General features: G+C 42.0%; 1 protein-coding gene across 5 annotated transcripts in view; it reads left to right on the plus strand.

Annotated features, from left to right (window-relative positions):
* The window catches only part of RASSF9 (Ras association domain family member 9), a 34,250-nt gene extending 12,354 nt beyond the window's left edge, over positions 1 to 21,896 (plus strand). For 4 of the 5 annotated variants that reach the window (XM_084624699.1, XM_084624702.1, XM_084624700.1 and 1 more), the window contains exon 2: positions 16,528 to 21,896. In XM_084624699.1, the coding sequence (XP_084480825.1) occupies positions 16,528 to 17,803 (1,276 nt within the window). In that variant the 3' untranslated portion in view covers positions 17,804 to 21,896. Of the gene's footprint in view, positions 1 to 6,619; positions 6,643 to 16,527 lie in introns of those variants that run through there. The other variant, XM_084624703.1, reaches the window with a different exon arrangement.
* Positions 21,897 to 23,206: the final 1,310 nt, after the last annotated feature.

Consider the following 23,206-nt stretch of genomic DNA (forward strand, 5'->3'; position numbering starts at 1 on the left):
ACGTTAAAATTTTCTGATTAGCTCTAGCTCCCCCATGCTTGGAGTAGGGACTTAAATTTGGCCCAGGATGGTGTTTGTGTCAGGGATGGGCCTTTTGCCATCCTCTTGACAGTCTACCCAAATCTGGCCAAGTTATAAGACTTCTGAAAAATTGTAGTTTACACATGCTCAGTAGAGATGCCATTGATTTTTAGCAACTAAAATCTCTGAAGATTCTGTCCTCATTGAGCACGGTCCATGACCTTACAGCTCCTAGTGCTGACAAGATTGCACATGCTCCATCCCATCACAGCTCCTACATGTGACTGGACGACACGTGTCATCCTCACAGAGCAACTGAGCATGCTCCCTCCAGCCCATTATTACAGGAGCAAGGCCAGACTTTCCCAGTATGCTTCCAGCTTCTTTGGGCCAGTGTGAGGCCAGGCACTGGAACTGGGACCCTCTCTCCTGTCCTCCAGGCACGGTAGAGAAGGAAGCTGTTCAATTCTAATGTAGAAGGGATAAAAGCTGGGAAAGGAAGAGATTGGGCCGAGGAGTCACTGGGAATGGATTGAATCTGGGACTGGCTGGGCAAGAAGATTGAGACTGGGAGTAAGGAGGATGTGAGGGGGACTTGGATTGTTTTGTATGGAGAGTCTGGGACTGGAAGCTGGGGGAAGGGAAGGTTGGGACTAGTTGGGCAAATAAACTGAGTCAATGAGAGAAATGGTGTGGGACTGAAAGCCAGGAACACTCAAATCAGATGAGCAGCTCCAGTGGGCAGATTGGAGACTGAAATTGACTGGATATAGTGGGACTAGGAACCAGTGTGGGGGAGAACAGGTTTGCAGGGAGTGAGTGGGAGGTGCTGTTGAGAACTGGGACTGGGCAAAAAGACTTGGACAAGGAACCACAGAGGAGGGAAACGGGGGGAGGAGAAGGTGGAGAGGAAACTGAGATTTGATAAGGATCTCACGAAGGAAGACTAATATTGGGGTCCAGTGTGGGGAAGAGACAGATGAGTAGCTGGGAGGGAGAAATTGAGATTGGTTGGGTGGGCAAGCAGGCTAGGATGGTGTGGGGAGGGAGAGGCACTGGGAGTGTGGGGTTTGGGATTTGAACTGCAAGCCTGGACCAGGAAACTTAGGCTATGTCTACATTTGGAGCTCGAGGTGTGCCGTTTGTATAAGCTCTCGTCAAACCAGTGTGCTAAAAATAGTGGTGTAGCCACAGTGGCATGAGTTAGCTGCCCGGAGTACATACTCTTGGGATCCAGTTGGTTTGTACTTATGGAGGCTAGTCTATTCCATAGGTCACCACTACCCCTGCTACTGTGGCTATACTGTTATATTGAGCATGCTAATGTAACTCCCACACCACCGGGGTGTGGTGCTCTGTCCCATCTAGTGGCACTGAGACCACTTAGAGAGAGAATTAATGAGTCTGCTCTACAGCCTTGGCTAACAGCCATATGGCTTTTAGCTCATACAGTAGAAGCTCACGCATTTAGCTCCAGAGGTTCCAGGTTCGATTCTGCCCGCCGATGACTGGGGTCCGTCGGTGTTACGCTATCTCAAAGAGAGCTAGCACAAATATGTCACACCCCCACGTCCATGTGTAGACATAGCCTCAGACTGGATGGGCAAGGAGACTGAGACTGGGAGGAGAAGAAACCTGAGGAGTTGAGAGTGGGACTGGGATAAAGATCCAGGTGTGGAGAATAGATAAGTCTGAGACAGAAATCTGTGGGAGGGGATGGACTAGAAGAATCTGTACCCCCTAGTGCACACTCCCATCCAGAACCTGGAATGAAACCCAAGATTCTTGAGTCTCACGATTCCTCTGCTCTTAACAAAGATGTATTGGAAAAGTATGTGACTCATTCCCTTCTAGTGCTGGTCCACAGAGAGGATGACAACCTGCTTTCTGTTACTCTGGTAGCTCAAAAGGCAGAGGTCTGCGTGGTGGATCTGAAAGGTTCCAACCTGCTGATGATTCACATATATGTCAATTTCTGGGGTTTTTTTTCAGTTTGCAACCTTAATCACATTCTTTTAATGAAGGCTGTGTGTCATTTCCTAGGTTTTTTTTTTTTTAAAAAGCAAAGTCAAGCAAACTGTGCAGACTTAATTAATTCCCCCCAATGCATATGCAGTATAATTTAGGCTTTAATTACATGATCACATTATACTTTTTCCCCAGGACCCTTGCTTCATTCAATGCAGAGAATGGACCTCTGGAGCCTTCTGCATTCCTCTTCAGTATTGTATAGCAAAGGAGGTTGTTGTCTGCAGGCTTCTTGCCTCATTTATTGCTAGATGAGGCGGAAGAGAGAGGATGGTCCTATGGTTAAGGCAGTTGGATGGTGCCATTGGGGATTGGATTCTATCTCTGCCTCTACCACCTATATGATGCTGGGCAAGTCACTTAAACCAGAATTTTCAGAGGCATCACTAACGGTGTGTTTCTCATTTTGTGTGTGCCTAACTTGTGACCCTGGGGTATGATTTGCAGAAACGCTGAGCACTCACAGCTACAATTGACATCAGTGGTTGCTTCAAACATATTAAATGCTATATAATGCTAAGTACTCTGAAAAATCAAGTCCTAGATGTCTCAACTTTGGCCCCCAAAATTAGTGGATGCTTTTTACCTTAACCTGTCTGTGCCTCAGCTCCTGATCTGTAAAAGGAATATAAGGCCACTCCTTCACCTCACAGCAGTGTGATAAAGCTAAATTCATTGTGTGAAGCACTCAGATTCTATGGTGATGAGCGCCACAGAAAAGCCCATGAGGAAAGTAATTATTCTGTCTTCAGAGCAGGGCTTTAATAACGTCTGGTATATAAGGTGTCAGGCCATACATAAATCAGTAATTATTGAATAGTTGCTGTGACGGGTTTGGTCACAGAAAGCCCCTTGGGACTGCCACCTGACATGCTGGAATTAGCTCTGAGCCCGTTTTCCACTGGCAGCTTGGGACTCCAGAACCCTGCCTTGTTGAGCCAGACATGCTAGTCTGCTGGAACACAGACCCAGGTCTTTTCCATGCCCCCAAAGCTGCGAACTTAAGCAAAAACTGGTCAGCCAGTCACCTATCTCCAGCACCCAGACACCCAGCTCCCAATGGGATCCAAACCCCAAATAAATCCGTTTTACTCTGTATAAAGCTTATACAGGGTAAACTCATAAATTGTCCGCCCTCTATAACGCTGATAGAGAGATATGCACAGCTGTTTGCGCCCCCTGGTATTAATCACTTACTTTGAGTTAATTAATAAACAAAAGTGATTTTATTAAGTATAAAAAGTGGGATTTACGTGGTTTCAAATAATAACAGACAGAACAAAGTAAGTTACCAAGCAAAATAAAACAAAACATGCAAGTCTAATCCTAATACATTTAAGAAACTGAATACAGGTAAATCTCACCCTCAGAGATGTTCCAATAAGCTTCTTTCACAGACTAGACTCCTTCCTAATCTGGGCCCAATCCTTTCCCCTGGTACAGTCCTTGTTCCAGCTCAGGTGGTAACTAGGGGATTTCTCATGACTGGCAGCCCCCTTTGTTTTGTTCCGCCCCCTTTTATAGCTTTGGCACAAGGTGGGAATCTTTTGTGTCTCTGGGTCCCCACCCCTTCTTCTAAATGGAAAAGCACCAGGTTTAAGATGGATTCCAGTGTCAGGTGACACGATCACATGTCACTGTAAGACCTCATTCTCCATTCTTTCAAGGCTGGCCTGCACATACCCAGGAAGGTTTGCAAGTAAACAGAAAAGGAGGACTTGTGGCACCTTAGAGACTAACCAATTTATTAGAGCATAAGCTTTCGTGAGCTACAGCTCACTTCCTCAGATGCATCTGAGGAAGTGAGCTGTAGCTCACGAAAGCTTATGCTCTAATAAATTGGTTAGTCTCTAAGGTGCCACAAGTCCTCCTTTTCTTTTTGCGAATACAGACTAACACGGCTGTTACTCTGAAACAAGTAAACAGAGTCATTCACAACCAATTGTCCTAGTGAATGGGAGCTATGAAGATTCCAAGCCACCATTAATGGCCCACACTTTGCATAGTTACAATAGGACTTCAGAGTAATACTTTGTATTTCTAGCTTCAGATACAAGAATGATACATTCATACAAATAGGATGAACACTCAGTAGATTATAAGCTTTGTAATGATACCTTACAAGACACCTTTTGCATAAAGCATATTCAAGTTACATTCTATTTACACTCATAAGCATATTTCCATAAACATATGGAGTGCAACGTCACAGTTGCTTATTAAGTGAGCGCTGTCTGTCAAGTGCCCTGAATGAGGTTGGGTTACTTTGGGGCATAAATACCATGTGATCATGTAATTAAAGTCTGTATCATAATGCATATTAAGTAAGGGGCCGAATTAGCTGCTGCTACCATACTCATTCAGCTGACAAAGTGTCTTGTTAAAGTAAACTGTGTCTTTTTATTCTCCCTTTGTGCATTTGAATTGTATAGGAACCTAACTGCCTGAGTTAAAAGGATCCTTAACTGCTCTGGTGCAAAGACATTTGTATATTCCAAAATGTTGAGACATCAAATATGTGTTTTAAATGTTAAGTCAGCCAGACTTACTGTGAACTAAATATATCACAATAATTAGTTTTCAGTTTGCTTAAGGTGTTTTAAAGAATTGGCTGTAATTTACAAAATACATACCTAGCAAGTGCCTTTCAAAGCTGACAGATTGGTAGTGTTTCTTGTAACTGTCAGTGATATGTATCTCTTAATTAACTACTAAACACTTAATTTCTCATTATAATGAAGTGATATGTACTGTTCATGTGCTATCAAAGTTAACCAAAATGTGTCCTTTTTTTTTCACTAGCCATTCTCTCCTAGGATTAATAGGAGAAATAGAAGGAATTAGGGGGGTAGTTAGAACTTGGGAGATATGAGTTCAAATACCTGCTATGCCACAGACTTTTTTTATGACCCGGGGCAACTCACTTAGCCTCCCTGCGTCTCAATTCCCCATCTGTAAAATCCAGATAATAGCACTTCCTTAGATCATAAGGGTGTTGTGAGGAGAAAGCATTAATGATTGTAAGGCACTCAGACACTATCCTAATGGGTGCCATCTCCATACCTAAGGGCTCGTCTTCACTGGCAATGTTAAAGTGCTGCCACGGCAGCACATTAACGTGGCTTGTGTGGTCGTGGCAGAGCGCTGGGAGAGAGCTCTCCCAGCGCTCTAAAAAGCCCACCTCCACGAGGGGCGCAGCTCCCAGCACTGGGAGGGCAGGTGCACTGTCTATACTGGCCCTTTATAGCGCTGAAAGTTGCTGTGCTCAGGGGGGTGTTTTTTTCACACCCCTGAGCAAGAAAGTTGCAGTGCTGTAAAGTGCCAGTGTAGACAAGCCCTAAGATAGATAGGAAGATTTTTCTACTCAAAATTAATGTCAAATATTCAAAATTTGTGACCTAATTATTTTATTACCATGGCTCTTCATCTCAATACTCAGCCTCTCTGAAGGTCAAAGTGGTTAACCACAAGTTGCTACAGACCCACTACTATTACACAGCTGGAGTAGACATGCTAGCATTACAATGGCTCCATTTTGGTAGTTTTGTGTATACATACTTGTGCATGCTATTCAAAGTTTCTGATATAAATTGGTTCAGGTTTCTTTTGTCTATCTAATACTCAGCGTAGGTATTAAGTTGAAAGATATTCATGAGCATGCACTCCATCTTGGGTTTCTTTTTTCCCCTTTTGGCTCATCAAATACTAGTTGTAAGCAATGCAACCCATTTCATTCAGAAAGTTCCAAAGAGGAACGAAATGGATTAGAAAAGGAAAAAGAATTTGATTGCAAATGAGGCCTTGATAAAAATTCCTTTTGGGGATCACAATTTCAATGTACTTGAATGAAAGCAAGAGAGACAGAGGAGATTATATGGTGTAATTTCAAAACCGGATGGTTCACTGGCTGTTAAAATAATGTAATATATAGACAAAGTGAAACTCATAGAAGACTTGCTCTGCTGCTCTTACTCCACCAGTGCTCCTAAGTACCACATGAGCTATCTATTACGTACAACAGAACTGGGTCAAAAGAATATTAAAGATGCAAAATCAATCATTTGAAGGTTAGGAAACACCAGCTTTATGGTTACTAATACAATCATTTTCCATAGTTGCCTTGTGGTAGGGTCCCTCTGGAAAAAAATAGCATGTAACTAAAGACATATAACATGTATTCATTGGGGCAAATTTAGGACTCTGAAGGCAACTGTCAGGAAAAAGTTTCCTAACTTTTAAGTGCTTGACTTTGCAAACTAAATAATGTTCTGTTAATGTAGTGAGTAGGTAATCAGTTGCTGGGCTCATGTGCTTGGAGTAAGGAGTGTTCACTGGGGTGGAAAGAGCCCAGCTCAGCTACTGCCCCATGTGTTATCCGCAGAGGGGGCCATGGGCCAGTAGGGCTATGTCCAGATAGGGGGGTGCTCAGTTATCTCTCTTCCTCCACTACCACGGTTCTATCAGATCCCCATACAGTTTGTGCTGCTGCTTTGGCAGTGGAATGAGCTGAACCTTAACATGTTCTGTGTTTGGTTACTCTTTTGGCAGGCTACCAAGATTTTCCAGAGGGACACACGCCAGAGAAAGGAAGTGGTAGGTTTTACTAGGTTAAATCCCAGCAGAAGCAGAACAGAATGTCATGGGACAAAGGAAAGGCACTTGTGTAGTCTGAGGGCTTCCCTGCTGCTTAATTTCAAAGGCCTGCTGTCACAAGAATCTTTTATAATGGAAAATGCTAGGCAACCTAAGTATGGGGAATTACCAGCTCCCCTTATAATATTGATCACCTCATTGTGGTGTTTAGGCCCCGTATTGGACATGAGTTATAAACTCGTCTCCTTCCGCTATTTATAAGGAAGATGTCTGGGGAAAAATAATTTCAGCCTCATTTTGTAAACAAGGCATACCAGCACAAGACTTAAGTTTTGCATAGATCTTGTGCTGGTCCTTTACATGGGTAAATTTATGCAATGGTACTTTGGGCAGCAAAGTTTCATTTGCTGATGAGTGGAAACAGGCTACCAAACATACCTGCTGCCATGCTGAAAGGGACAGTCTGCCAAGCTGTGATGGCTAAACTTTGCGTGTTGTGCATGTGGTGGTTAGATGTTGCTTGTAATTATTAGAACTGGGAGCCCTGGCTGTTGGGAGTCTGAAAGGACAGGAAACAGGAAGGCGGGGGGGGGAGGGGTTTGAGGAGGCGGAGTGAGAGCTACCGAGGGTGCAGCAGCAGCAGCAGCTTGGTAAAGAGGTTTCCACTTTACAAATAAAGTCCTGTTGAAGTTTGTTAGTACCTTTCCTGGTTGCTACAACAGTACACTAACACTGAACAATTAGAAAATGTTCCCACACCTATCATACCACTGCAAATGACTGTAACTAGATGCATCAGTGTCGGTTTCAACTAGGGAGCTCCTGCCTCGGCTGCTGCCAGTACTGGTTCTCCAAGAGCAGTCATTATCCACATCAAAGAATTTTTTTTCCAGTGGATCAAGTTGCTAATGTTACTTTTGCTCCTGTTGGAAAGCACTTCTACAAACCATGATCTTGGCTCCCTCTTTGTTCTCAAAACCTCCCCTGTGCCAGCCTACCACAGTAAAGTACTGATGCAGCTTATCTGCCTTGGCATTGTGCCTTCTCAGCAAAGTTGCTCATGGTTACTCACAGAAGTTTCCTTCCAGACATTTTTGGACTGGTAGCCAGAAGCCTTTCAATATATAATGGACAATGATGCTTTGTCTGACAGGATAGTTGATGCAGTGTAGGTCTGTGCAGTTTGAATACTTGGTTCTCTCACCAACAGAAGTTGGTGCAATAAAAGATATAATCTCACCCACCTTGTTGTTTTGTCTGACAGACAGGCAGATTTAAGGTGTGGATACAAGTTATAGAGAGTGTGTACCCTGAGGGTGGTGGAAAGCATACTGTAAATCATTTCACAGTCAAGGCAGATAAAGAGGTGAAGAATTAGCAATGGAGATTTGTAAAGTAATAGCCACCATTGAAGTGCTGACAACCATGCAATTGCTGTGTCATCATTACACTCTCACTCTCACTTTTCAGTGAGTCTTTCAGTGAGAGTCTTCCAAAAGTATTTCTAGAGTGGAGAGTTCCTCTTGCCAGAGGCGGATTTACCATGAAACAAAGAGTGCGGTGGCACGGGGCCCGCAATGACAGCGGGGACCCCAAAATGCAGGACAAAACTCATCTGACAATCTGCTTCTGAGTCCCGTCTGGTGGCGCAGCAGGGCTCAGGCAGGCAGGCTGCCTGCATTCCATGGCCAGTGGCCCCACGCTGCTCCTGGAAGCGGCTGGCTGCTGGCATGTCTCTGTGTGCCCCGGCAGGGGGGAGGCGGCTCCACCCCCACCCCAGGCAGCACATGGAGACCCGCTTCCCCCCTCTCCCCAAAGGGTGCGCAGAGACATGCCAGCAGCAGGGCAAAGGCAGCTCCCCGCTCACGCTGCCTCCATGCCGCACCACTCCTGGAAGCAGCCGACATATCTCTGTGGCCCCTGGGGATGTATGTCTCGGCGCATTGCCCCTGCCCCGAGCGCTGACTCCGCAGTTCCCATTGGCTGAGAACTGCGGCCAATGGGAGCTGCGGAAGCAGCACGCAGAGGACCCCCCTGACCCTCCCACGTAGGAGCCACTGTGAGAGGGGTGTGCTGGTCGCTTTGGGATCTGTGCCACACAAGGTAAGCACTGCCCCCCAGATGCCTACCACACCCCAACCGCTGCCCCAGCCCAAAGCCCACACCCAAACTTCCTCCCAGAGCCTGCACCCCTCACCCCCTCCCACACCTCAATCCCCAGCCCAGAGCCCGCACCGAGCACCCAAACTCCCTCCCAGAGCCTGGGGGGGGCAAAAATGAACTTGTACACAAGGTCCCACTCACTCTAAATCTGCCACTGCCTTTTACAATAACTATTACCTGTTTGTTCTTATCAGTCTGATGCCTCCGAATATGTATACCTTTTAGCCTTACAATTTCTGTGGTTTGCATTTTCCCTAGTGTAACCTCTGCCACCCATCTATCTATCAAAGCATGCCCTGCACTTATAAAGAATCCCATTTTTAGTTCCATTTGACTGTGGATTTCTTTTTTCTTTTCTTTTCTTTTTTTTTTTTTGGCTCATAGTTTGTTTTCGTAAGCGACTTCTGTTTCCTTTTGTTTGTTTCACTGAAAATATGGGACCTAATTCAGCCACCCTTATCCATACTGTGCTGGGGTAGGCGAGAAAAGGAGGATAGAAGGATCAGGTTCATGGTTTGCCACTGTTACCTTTATTAATGTTGGACATCCAGTCAGGTAGAATTCTGTGATGGACATGTTTACCATATGCATTTCCCCCTCTCTAGAACACATTTGTCCATCAGCCAAAGACAAGACTTTTGTGGTCGTAATGTTTTATCTGTTCATTAACAATATAGTTTACTTACATTCCCATACTCAGGCCATTGTATTTTACAGTTACATTGGTGATAGGGTGACCAGATATTTCGGAAGAATATTAACAGACAAGACTTTTAAGTTTCATTCTTGCATTAAAGCTGTTTGCTATCATTTCAGATCATTATTGTATGTTACATACAGCTAGCTAAAATAGGCTCTCTTTTAACTCTTTATTATAATGTTCCTGAAATATTTAAATTTTAAAAGCCTTCTCTTAACAAAATATTACAGCGCTTGCCATGTACCGAATGCTTTCTTTTGTTTTCAATAACATATCTTAAACTTATGCAATGGTGGCACTCTACTTATATAACCATATCAATTGAAGATAAAAGCAATTGGTCAGGGTAAGTCTCTGTTATGTATTTTTGAACTAATTTATGACTGTTTCTCATTTGCTTTCAAACTGGCTTGAGGTCTGTTGTGTCCAGGAGAGGAAGGATGGTCCCGCGGTTAGAGCACTAGTCTTGGGTTTGCTGCTCTGCCACAGACTTCCTGGGTGGCCTTTGCCAAGTCACTTAGCTTCTCTGTGCATCAGTTTCCCATCTGTGAAATGAGGATAATGATGCTGACCTCCTTTGTAAAGCGCTCCGAGAGCTACTGTTGAAAAGTACCTGGGTAGTCTTCCTTTTTCTTCCAGAGACTTATTGCATTATAAGGATTACTCTGATCAGGATGAGCCTGACAATCCTTTGAGGTCCGCTGTGGTGTTCATAAATGATAATGGTAAAATCCTGCCCCACTCCATCTGTGTGGCCATTAAGCGCCCTGACTGCAATGTGATGCAGGAGGGAAGAAGGGGCAGGATTCTGGCACTCCATGTGCAGAGTCTACACCCCTTGTACCCCACAGAGGTGAAGTGTGCCCTGGTGGACATAAAATTGGCTGGAGAGGAGTGGGGGTGAGGCCAGTGTTTCTGGGGTTATGTAGATTCAGCAACTTTTTTCTATGGAGTTGGGCAGTGGGGTGAGTACAGCCTCCTGGAGCCTGAGGGGTAACAGAGTAATTCCAGTTACTGTTTCACAGCCTGGATGTGGGGGACAAAACGTTTCTCCCTTGTGCCATAGGACATCCCCCAGCACATAATCCAGGCAGGCTGCACCCTGGCACAAGTTTTGGCTCAAAGTGCTTTAGAGCAAATGTCCAAGAGCTGGATTTAAACTTGAATATGTAGCCAGATTGAATGAGGATGGTTTGAAAAAAGCAAATTTGACCTTTAAGAGATTCATTCTGTGTTAGGTTTACTATCTGGACAGTCGCTGCAGGAATTTCTAGTGTTTGCTCTTTAAGATTCAAATAAGACTTAACCAGGAAGATACAGAAGTTCAAACAAACCAACCTCAGGACAACACACATACAAAGAAATTATTCAATAATACAGTTGTAGAAAAACAAGTCTAACAATAATAGTAACCGTACATTGCAGCATCGGGGACGCTGGAATGGGGGGGCTATGGCCCCTCCACTTTTTACCAGCCGTAAATGTGAGCAATGAGGGAGGGAGTGGAGAGGAGCGAGCGGGAGGTGGGGTTTTGGGGGGAAGAGGTGGCATGGGGGTGGCGACTTGGGGAAAAGGGGCAGCATGAGTGTAGGGCCTGGGGGGTATGGACAGTATGAAGGCGGGGCCTTGTGGGCAATGGGTAGTGCAAGGGCAGGGCCTCGGGTGCGGGGGAAGGGTTGGCACAACGGGGTGGGGCCACAGTTCAGCTGCCCACCATTCCCCCCCTACACACACACTTTTGGGGACCTTCCATCACCCCGGTGCAGTGTACAGTGAAAGAAGTTACTAAGGCAAAACCGGAAACTTTTTCTCTTTCTTTTTGCAGTAATACTAAGCTGCAAAATTCAGATACAGATCAAACCCTTCCAGAGATTTAGAAATATTCATGTTCAGGGATCTGATTCAGAGCTGTGAACTTCAGATCTGAACTTCCCCAAAGAACCAGAAATCCAATTGGTCTCCAATGTAGGGGAGAGTTGGACCTGGGTTCCCATACGACATCCATCCATTATAGTCGTATCATTTAAGTCTTATGCTGGCAAAAATCCTATTGAATTGAGTTCAGTGGGAATTTCACTCGAATGAGGACTTCAGCATAGGGCACCATAAGATTGTCTCTTTGCAAACCCCTGAAGATCAAATTAAAGCAGAATCAATGCTAAAATGTTTGTTGATCTGCTTTTCCTGATGGTCTCTGATGTGGTCTTGTAGCTCCATACCTATTTTCTAGTGCTGGCCAACAAATGGAATTTCCATTCTACAAAAATAATTAAGATTTTGACATTTTGTTTTCATCCCAAATTGGAAAATTTTCTCCTCTGCAAGGGCAATTTCATGGTAGCTGACACTGGTGGTAGGGCTGTCTGCAGTTGGTAGTTCCCCTCCATTAGGGGAATTTTCTGATGACCAGCTATTGCCAGATTCTGGCCCCCTGGAGCTTCCTGAGTGGCCCAAAGAGTCTGAAAAAATATAAAACAGAATCTCTCCCTAAATGTTCAGTGGAAAGAAACCTACTTGTGAAGCAAAGCATGATGTAATGAGAGGCCATTCCTAATATTAAATACTTTTTTGATATTAAAATGACTGGGCCTCTTTAATAATTACGTTATGCTGGGACTGACCAGAAGAAGCCAGGTTCATAGCAGTCTTGTCTGGTATTAATTGGATTAATTACAATTAAAGAGTGTTATAATTTTTTTCCTGAAAGACCAATATGATGTGCTAGACTGTATCAGCACACTCTACTGAAAACAAAAATAGCCACAAAAAAGCGATTTGTGTGTGTGTATAAATATCTGCATATATAAATAAAATATTTGTATAATACTGCAAGGTGAGATGTGACTCATGAATTCATCTTTGATTAAAACTTGAAAGCAGTAATAATATAGTGAATCTAATGAAAAACAAATGATACAAATGCACATTGTAACTAAACCCATCATATTAAACCATTCAGCAATCTACAGTATAGTTCTGATGCAAGAATTGTATCCAAGCCTATGAATTTTTCTTCTGTCTCTTCCTCCTCCCCCACTTTTATTTAAAAGGTGGTACTATTATTATTACTGTGGCTGTTTGATGTATGTATTTGTATTGCAGTAGCACATAGGCACCTCAGTCATGGACTAGGACCCCACTATGCTAGGCACTGTATAAGCAGAACAAGCTGACAGTCACAGGCCCAGAGAGCTTACAGTTAAACATGACTGGATGGGATACTTGAAAAACCGAATGGAAATTATATATAATCCAAGGAGACCTTATTTTACATTCTCAATGTTTTATTTTTGCAGGCAGAATAGCTAGTCACAGTTTTCTATGTTGCCTTTTGGGGTTCTATTGGGATTTTCTCAAGTTAGCAGTGTCTTTCCATCAGTCTGCTTGTTGATCTTCTGCTGAAGCCAGTAGGAGTTCTGTGTAAAAACTGATGGCAGGGTATAGTTTTAAGTGTCTATTGGTACATTGTATTTACAGACATTTTAAGGTTACTTGAAGTTTTGCTAACCTCATAGGTTCACACCTGCCAAGACTTTCTAGGTAGTCTTTAAAGTAATTGGAGGTAGGGAGAAGGAGGAGAAGAAGAGGAGCATTTACTTAGTTTATATAATCTGGTATATACTGCCAGTGTACCAGAGAGGACAAAGATAACATTTTACTGTAACAAAATTAAGAATGAAAAGAATACCTGTCCCAAAGAGTTTACATAAAAGTCTAAGGAGAATGGCGAAAGAAGCAAGAACTATTATAACAAACTGGGGAATAACAGATGAGGCAGTAGTACTGCAGAAAGTATTCCCAGAAGTACTGGGAGTTACAGTGGATCACAAACTGAATATGAGCCAACAATATGACACAGTTGCAAAAAGGCTAATATTCTGCTGGGATGTATTCATAGGACCATTGTGTGTCTCTACTCAGCACTGGCGAGGTGTCGGCCAGAGTACTATGTCCAGTTTTGGGTGTTACACTTAATTTAAAAAAAAAAAAAAAAGGGAGGGGGGACAGCTGGAGAGAGTCCAGAGGAGAGCAAGCAAAAGGATAAAAGGTTTAGAAAACCTGACTTCTGAGAAAAGGTTGAAAGAAGTGGGCATGTTTTGTGTTGAGAAAAGAAGACTGAGGGGGAACCTGGTAAGTCTCCAAATATGTTATTGGATGTTACAGAGACGACTGTGATCACATGTTGTCCTACCTCCAATGGACATGGAGAAGAAGGACATGCAGGTTAGATATTAGGAAAAAATTTCTAGCTCTAAGGATAGTTAAGCTCTGTAATAGGCTTCTGAGGGAGATTGTGAATCGCTATCACTGGAGGTGTTTAAGAACAGATTAGATAAACATCTGTAAGATGTGGTTTAGGTTTATTTAGTCCTGCCTCAGAGCAGTTGGATGAACTACATCACCTCTTGAGGTCCCTTCCAGCCCTATGTTTCTATGATTCTATAAGTGCAACTAAATGAGGAAGGTGATGCTCTACTGTGCAATACTGATACCTGATGTGGTGTTATAAGAAACAGAGGCAGATCCTGTAAAGTAATTACCTCAGCCAGATACCAGTATATTGTTTCTTACACCTATATGTGTTTGCACTTATTTCATTTTTGTTTGTCTATCAGCTTTTTTCCACTTTGAATATCATAGACTGATAAATTACATATGATTTCTCTTTCACTTATTTCTTTATTAGCAGCTGGTATAGTTATTTGAGCAACTATCAGGTACATTTGATAACGATTATATTCATTTGTATAACCTTTACTTGACTCTTAGCTTCTACAGTAACTCGATATTCCATTCTGCATTTTACTTTGTGCATACCGTAGCTTAAAGCAAACATTGTTTGTTGATTATTGTAGCTGAACTCTATTGCAATAGTCTATTCCTGTTAGTGTCATTTAACTACTAATCTGTCAACAAGTAAAAACATTTTTTATGATATCCTGTGCTGTGTAAATTTACTAAAATATGACAGATATTGACTTTGTGGCTTGTGACACATTCAGCAGTAATGTCAATTGATCTAATGTTTTCCTGTTGTGTTGTGTTTTTTGATCTTTGCTATCTGGGATTTTTACTGCCCACTATGTGCTTCAGTAATCTGTTGGAAACTCTGATTTGCTTAAATTAATTACAGTAAATCACTGACCTTTTAAACGGGGCCTGTTGGAATAAGAACCTGTGACTTATTTAGCGAAGTATGAATTTTACACAGGAATGTCCTAAGAGAAGAGTAACACTGCATTTGAACCGAGTTCTCGTGTACTATATAACAGTAATAAAATATTTACTATATGTTATATAAGTAGTCCGTTACTAACCCCAGTCTCTTGAGGAATCTTGCCTCCATACAGAGCTGAGTCAATCACAATTCAAGTTTTTGGATTACATTTAATCTCCCAAACAGGGTAATAATTTAAAAAATGAAACCAGCAGGAATGTTTTAATAAGCAGGATGTAACACTAATGAATCCAGCTTAGGCGCTAATCCTGCTATGGCACATGAGCCTAGAAAAACACTGTGACTCAGTCTCAGATGCTAACTATTGTAGCATCAAATACTTTCTACGTCGACCACATTTCCATTATCCCTGCATTTTTCAAGCTTTCTACATGGAAGTGGATTAAAGCTCGTTCATTTGAATCTACAGAGATTCACCGTAATGTATTGTGCTCAGAGGATGTGTCTAGAGCTAAACAATGGGCCAGGTCCTGGGGTATGGCCAGGCTGCATGGGGGCTCTCTTCCCATTCTCTGGGGCCACTCCTCAGATATAAACTGAAGCAGTTTAAGGAAATTAATCCTGGACATCTGCTCAATGGAGCCGTGTTCTGGGCATTCCTCTTCACTGCATCGCCTGCGCTGGCAGCAGGAAGGAGTGGAGCTGTAGATGCCTCTATGACAGCTCTGCATCAATGGCTATAATCCTTCCGAGATGCCACATCTCTGCTGGTGATGTAGAGTATTACCGACCTCAAGCAGTTGGAAATCATAAGTCACTCCCTCAAAAATCACAAAATGGGTGTAAAATTTATGAGTGGGGTTTTTGGTGGGGTTTTCTTTTTTGGGGGGCAGGATTAGAGCCTAATCTGGATTCATTAGTGTTATATCCTGCTTATTAAAACATTGGGGGGGGGAGTTGGGTTTTTCTGTTTTAAATAAGCTTGGGGTTCTTTTTATTTGCTTATTGGTTTTGGACCCCTTAACATTCACTCAGGTCACATTTTGATGCTTTTCTCCGCAACTACAAGAGCTAGATTTATTATTTTATTTTTTTAATGAAAACTGAGATTCTCCCATAATCATTTGAATACAGGATCTGGGGCTTTAAGAAAAAACACTGTATATCACCAAGACTTTCAATAAAATTAATGAGAGTTGGCAACGCTATGATGATGTGGGGCAAAGGAACTGCACCATACCAGATTTGCCTCAGCATCACAATATTTCTTATTATTTTATCTCCTGTAGGGTTCAGATGATTCTTGGTGATTCAGTGATTCATTCAAAAAAATCTGGACATTTATCCCAAGCTTCTGAACGTGTATTATTTTATAAATTATACTGCTATCTTGTGAGAAAAGACTTTCTTCTGAGATTCCCAGTATTCCTTGATTCATCTGGGAGCATAATACAATTAGAATAGCACTTTATATGAATCTATACTTCTGCTCTTTAAGTGAATTTCACCCAGGAGTTCAGAGAAAGGGTGGGCCAGGTATTAAGGTATCAAGGGTTTTAAAATTAATATATAAGTATCTGAAAAAAGAGATTTGGATTTGTAGTTTGGCTAAAATTCAAGTAGGTTGGTGGGTTTTTTTTTTTCCTTTTGGTCCAGTGAGAGAGAAGCAGGCAAGGCCGGTGTTCTCTTAATTTACATTTTAGGATTTTTATATATTTTTGTTAAAGGTATGGGAATTTTACCCACCATTTGGCAGTATATATCAAGAATAAATGGATTGTCATTTTGATTTACACACTGCATGCCACTGACATAACTCATATTTGATGTTTCCTTATTCTAGATCTCCAGACAAGAACATGGCTTCTGATGAAAGGGAGATAGTGGTTTGGGTATGCCAGGAGGAGAAGATTGTGTGCGGACTGACAAAGCGCACAACCTGTGCTGAAGTGATCCAAGCTCTACTAGAGGAACATGAAGCTACATTTGGAGAGAAAAGGTTTCTTTTTGGACAACCTCATGATTATTGTATCATAGAAAAATGGAGAGGCTCTGAGCGGGTCCTTCCCCCGCTGACAAAAATGCTGAGACTTTGGAAGGCCTGGGGAGAAGAGCAACCCAATTTGCACTTTGTTCTGGTGAAGTCAGATGCTTTCCTCTCATTTCCATTGTGGAGGACAGCGGAAGCAAAGATAGTACAAAACATAGGAAGACAATGGGAGCTCAGCCCAGTGAATTACATGAAGATGTTGCCAGTGGATAAGCAAAAGAGGATTGTTAGAAAGACTTTCCGGAAACTGGCCAAACTTAAACAGGACAATACTCTGCAAGACCGAGACAATATGGAGACATTGATTCATCTGATCATTTCCCAAGATCATACCATTCATCAGCAAGTAAACCGAATGAAGGAATTGGATATGGAAATTGAAAAATGTGAAGCCAAATTCCACCTAGTTCAGGTAGAAAATGATGGAGAAAATTATGTGCAGGATTCTTATTTAACGGCCATTCCAAATGATGCTGAGCAACAAACAAATGTGCCACATGGTCAACATCAGATGCATGAATACTTGAGCAAAAGTGATGGAATTTTGCAGATGGAAGAAGGACTGAAACATCACAAACTATTAATTGAAAAGCTCTGTGCTGAAATTGAAAAAGAGGTAAAATGTGTATGCACTGAAACAAATGGAGATGGTAAATGCATGGCAGAGGCTTTAAATGGCCAACTAGAATCCTCAAATTTAGAAAGTGTCACATATGAGTTGGAAAAAAGTACGAAAGATGGCTTGAGAATCCACTCTCACTTGAGCTGCATTCAGAAAGAGCTTACCTACAGGGACTTGCTGCTGCAAAAGAAGGAAAAAGAATATGAACTCCTTGCAGAAGAATTTAATTCACTGCATATCAAAGACAAAACTGAATCCAGATGTCCAGCTAGCAAAGAGCAAGCCAAAGGCAGCGAGGTTACCAGCAAGTGTGTCGCAATGCCAGACTTTGTTCGTAAAGTGACTAATTTAGACATAAATGATACGGACTCTGACACTGGAATCAGCTCGACTCATAGTCAGGACTCTGAAACGGCTTTAGGAGACATGATACTGTTGTCAACATAGCTGGAGACCATCGTGAACATGACAAAGAGCAATATAAAAATAACCGTCTTTGGGGGATATTTATCCTTTTAATACTCTTGTTATCATAGGGTATGTCTACACTGCAGCTGGAAGTGAGCCTCCCAGCCTGGGTAGACAGACTTGTACTAGTAAGGCTTGAGCTAGCTCTCCAAAAACAGTAGTGTGGATGTTGCAGCTCGGGTTGCAGCCCAGGCTCTAAAGCCTGCCCGACCCCCTAGGTTTGAGAGCCCCAGCTGCAGCCCAAACATCGATATCCACTGTTTTTAGTGTGTTAGCTTGAGCCCCACTACAGCAATCTGTCTATTCAGGCTGCGAGGCTGTGGTATAGACATGTCCGTATCATCTCGGACCTGAAGGTGTTGACCACTCTGGCCCCAATCCAACAAAGCACTTTAGCATGTGTGTAACTGTGAACACAAGGGACTACACATGTGCTCAAACTGACACACATACTTTAGCATGTAAATAATCCCATGTGCTTCCAGTTACACACATGCTAAAGAATTTTGCTGGATTGGGGCCTGAGTGCTTAGTGTTTTGTAAGACTGAGCTTCATTGAGACAAAAGTATTCTGATGGGAGATTGGCCTGAACCAAAATTCCTGATCTGAAACCCCCTAATCTCTCTGGGTCCATCTCTACATCTGACTAATCTTTTAGGAATGTGGACATAAGGGATAGACCAACTTAGACAGACAACTTGATTCTCTGCTCCATTACACTAGCTTTATTCAACTGGAGTAACAGGGTGTAGGATAAGGCACATAATTGGTTAAAATGTAGTTTTATGATACTGTAGAGCAGATATAAAAAGCAAATACTTTTTACATTGTATATTTAAATTTCATTACCACAGATCACAAAGGGTAAAATTTTCAAAAGCACTTAAGTACCATTTTCAGAAGTGACTGAGGTACATAGATTTATGTCTACACTGCAATTAAAACCCAATGGCTGGCCCATGTCAGCTAAGGGGCTGTTTAATTGTAATTTAGACATTCAAGTTTGGGCTTGGGCTGGAGCCCAAACATATACCCCGCAATTAAACAGCCCCTTAGCCTAAGCCCCTTGAACACAAATCAGCTGACATGGGCCAGCTGTGGGTGTTTAATTGCAGTGTAGACATACTCTAGCAATCTCAGTCACATTGACTTTCAGCAAGATTTAGAGTCAAAAGCTAATCTGGAATAGGGTAAATGAGAATTTAAAGAGAATTGTTCCTGATTTAATACCATGTTTGGAATTTCTCAGTCCAGAATGAGAGCTTCCATACATGGAGTTAATAAGGAATAATTAATTAGGAATAGGTTTATTGGAATAATTCCCTGTGGTAGACAAGCTCTTAGGCTTCTGGAGACTAGATCTTCAGATATTTAGGACCTAACTACCATTGAAATTGGTGGGAGTTAGATGCCTAATACTTTTGAGGATCTGGCCCCTAAGTCACTTAGGAATGTTTGAAAATTTATCCTGAAACCTGACTAAATGTATTTAAGGGGAACTATGTACAGTGCTAGCTAAGCAACACAAAGTTCACTCAGATCCTGGACTTAAGTCTTAAATGATGAATGAAAAGATGACATTTAGATGGCATAAATCTAAAAGAATTTCAACTACGTTCTTTTCCTTTCCTATACTTTGGTGTTCATTAGGGTCCTCCCATCACCCTCAAGTGTCTGCCAGTCATCTGGTTTTCAAAATGACTAGAAAACTATGGTGATAAGATTGTAAATATGACTTTGGAGAGCAACATTTCCTGAACACCACAAATTGTTTGTTTTTTAAAGACTTGTGAACTCTGGACTTTATGAAGAGGGTTTGTGTTTGCAGGTATCTGTCTTGGCTGACAATATATTTTATCACTCAACATTATATAGAATACTTGGGATGCTTCAAGTGTAACGTGGAGCTCAGATACATGCGTTCTGATGGAAACTCAGATTTACAGCAAACAAGATATCTTAACTTTTTAATAATTTATTAACACAACTCAGCATCTTTTGTACTCTGTGTGTCATGTACTGATATTAGACGTTGCATGCACTTCTCAGTTCAGAACTTTGAATGTTGAGGGCAGGCTAATGTATTTCATGAGTTCTTGTGCAATTAGAGATTTTGTCTGTGTCAGCAGTTTTTATAAATACAGTTTCTAGCCTGTCTTTTCCTATTGAAATTCTTTCCTGTGCAGAAGGCCAGCACAATGTCTTTGGGCCACTTAATTCCCACATATGCCCTTCATCAAAATGTTTTTTTTTTTTGCAGAGCTGGGTGAGTAATTGATTTTTAAATTAGGTGGCAATTCCAAAAATAATAATATGAAGAATTAGGTTTGGATTGAACTAAATCTGAAAATTTCCAGAATTTTCAGTGAATCAGAAGAGTCCATTTCAGCTCTGCTCTGGAGTAGGGATTCAAACTTGGGTTTCCCACATCCCAGGTGAGTGCCCTCCTAGAAGGTTAAAATGAGGGAAAGAGACACCAGCAGCTTCACTGCATTTGCTGCCACCAACACCAGCTACTGCTGATTGCTTTGCGACTTGCTCAAACCATATATGTCAAATCTGCGGATTGACCAAAACTACATTTTCCATTGAACAGACAATTAGTATGAAAACAATTTTGCCTAGCTCTCTTTATGTGATCCACAGACCTTGTGCTGGCCCTTCACAAAGAGGTGAATTTCACCCACACTGCATGCTTGATTGTGCACCCATCCCTTGTAATGTGCAGATTTGAAGGATATTGCTTTCTATTGAGGAAAAAAAAAACCCAAGAAAACCAAGGCTGGATACAATTTTATTTAAAAAATAATCCACAATGGTTTGAAGCTCAGCCTCACTGTCTGAATCAAACCTGAATTCCTTAGATAGGCTTACATAAGAAATGCCATACAGTACATGCTCAGTGCTGTTTTAGCTCCCACCTGTCGCTAAATCCCTTATTAATTCAAACTTAGCACACCATCCAGGTATTTTGGGGGAAAAAAACACTTTCCCAATTTTATCCTTTTGTCTTCTTTCCCTACTCAATTCATAGAACATAAGAACGGCCATATTGGGTCAGATGAATGGTCCATCTAGCTCAGTATCCTGTCTTCCAACAGTGGCTAATGCCAGATGCTTCAGAGGGAATGATCAGAACAGGGCAATTATCGAGTGAACCAGCCCCAGTCATCCAGTCCCAGTTTCTGGCTGCCAGAGGCCTAGGGACACTCAGAGCATGGGGTTACATCCCTGACCATCTTGGCTAAGCGCTATTGATGGACCTATCCTCCATGAACTTATCTAATTCTTTTTTGAATCCAGTTATAGTTTTGGCCTTCACAACATCCCCTGGCCATGAGTTCCACAGAAAATTGTCTTTCTCCTAGATTGGCTACGATTTTTGCCTTCCCTTGGGAACTGCAAAATATTAAACCCTTATGTTCATTTCCTGTCTCTCAAGTCATGTTTCTCTGGCCCTTGAACTCTGATTTTATGACTCATGCAATTCCATTGGGTGAGCAATGCTTGAATAAGGGAAGCACAAAGAAGTGCTGCATAGTGGTGCAACAGCTCAGAGTGAGGGGGAAAAAAATCTCTGCACCAAAGAATAAAAGGGTATGAATTAGAGTACAATATAGGGAAAGTCAGGACACTGGATTCAGGAGGAGGAAGGGAGAAGTGTTATTTTGATGCCAGATAGTTAGTTATCTGTTGAGGATGGGGAAGAATAGCCAGATGAGTGGGCCTGCACCACTGCTATTTTGAGTTGGGATAATTTGGATTCAGATATGTATCCAGGACAAGAACCTCAGTTGTTATAAAATGGTGTAGCTGAAGTCAGTGAAGAGGCACTGATTTACACCAGATGAGAATTTGGTCTGCAAACTCGCAAGGGCTTCACTGAAGAATTCACTCTTGCATATATAAAATAACCTATATAACCTCTGTTATTTTCCCAGTGTATCCTGGATATAATTTCATGTTTCTGCATGATTAATGTGTAATTTTACAAATTTTGATAGAACCAGATAAGTAAAAATTTAATTACCTGTTTCAGGCTCTTGACGACGCTTTCATTTAGAAGACAAATAAAAGAACATAATTATCACTTGCTTATGTAGAAGTGTACAGTATTTGCCATTCATTTACATGGTCAATAATTACAGTGTAATTGCAGAATTATTACATGATTATCTATATTCTGCAATACCCAACAAATTTTCACTTCAAAACTAAGGGCCAAATTTGATCCTCCAATCTGAGTGCATAAAGTGGAGGGATGGGGGAAATGTCTTGTGTGAAATATGTGCATGTATTTATGGGCCCTAATGCAGTGCATCTGAGTCTAGCAAATAGGTTAAAGTTCAGAGTTGAACCTTCATTCTAAGGCTTGAGGCTGACAACACATATAAGCTACCACTTTTCCCAAAGGCATCATTGTTGATTTTTTTACATTTCCACTCTTTAATGAAACAGACTACTGGAGCATCCATGGTGGCATTATTGATGATTGAAATTCAAATGGTATATTGTATGGCAAAAAGCATATGTGATGGGTTTGGTCACAGAGATCACCTTCGGCCTGTCACCTGATCTGCTGAAATTACCTCTGATTTCCAATTCCAAAAATAATCCCCCCTGCCACCTTGGGACTCCAGAACCCTGCCTTGTCGAGTCAGACATGCTAGCCCGCTGCAACACAGACCCAGGTTAACACAGACCCAGCTGCAGACTTAACTGAAAACAGCTCAGCAGGTTACCATTCTCCAGCACCCAGACACCCAGTTCCCAATGGGATCCAAACACCAAATAAATCTGTTTCACTTTGTATAAAGCTTATACAGGGTAAATTCATAAATTGTCCGCCCTCTATAACACTGATAGAGAGAGATGCACAGGTATTTCCTTAATTGGAAATTAATCACTCTGTGTTTATTAATAAACAAAAGTGATTTTATTAAGTATAAAAAGTAGGATTTAAGTGGTTTCAAATAATAACAGAGCAAAGTAAGTCACCAAGCAAAAACACTCAAGTCTAAGCCTAATACATGAAGAAACTTATTACAGGTAATATCTCTCCCTCAAAGATGTTCCTATAAGCTTCTTTCACAGACTAGACTTCCTAGTGTGGGCCTAATCCTTTTCCCTGGTACAATCCTTGTTCCAGGTGGTAATCGGGGGTTTTCTCATGACTGGCAGCCACTTTTGTCCTGCTCCACCCCCTTTATAGGTTTGGCACAAGGCTGGAATCTTTTGTCTGTGCTTGTCCCCACCCCCGTCTCATCAGTGGAAAAGTACAAGGATTTAGATGGATTCCAGTATCATGTGACATGGTCACATGTCCTGTGAGACCCCAGCCTCCATTCTCCCTGGGCTAGCCCACAGGTACACAGGAAGGT

This window comes from Lepidochelys olivacea (genome assembly GCF_965140295.1).
Source record: "Lepidochelys olivacea isolate rLepOli2 genome assembly, chromosome: 1".
Taxonomy (NCBI): domain Eukaryota; kingdom Metazoa; phylum Chordata; order Testudines; family Cheloniidae; genus Lepidochelys; species Lepidochelys olivacea.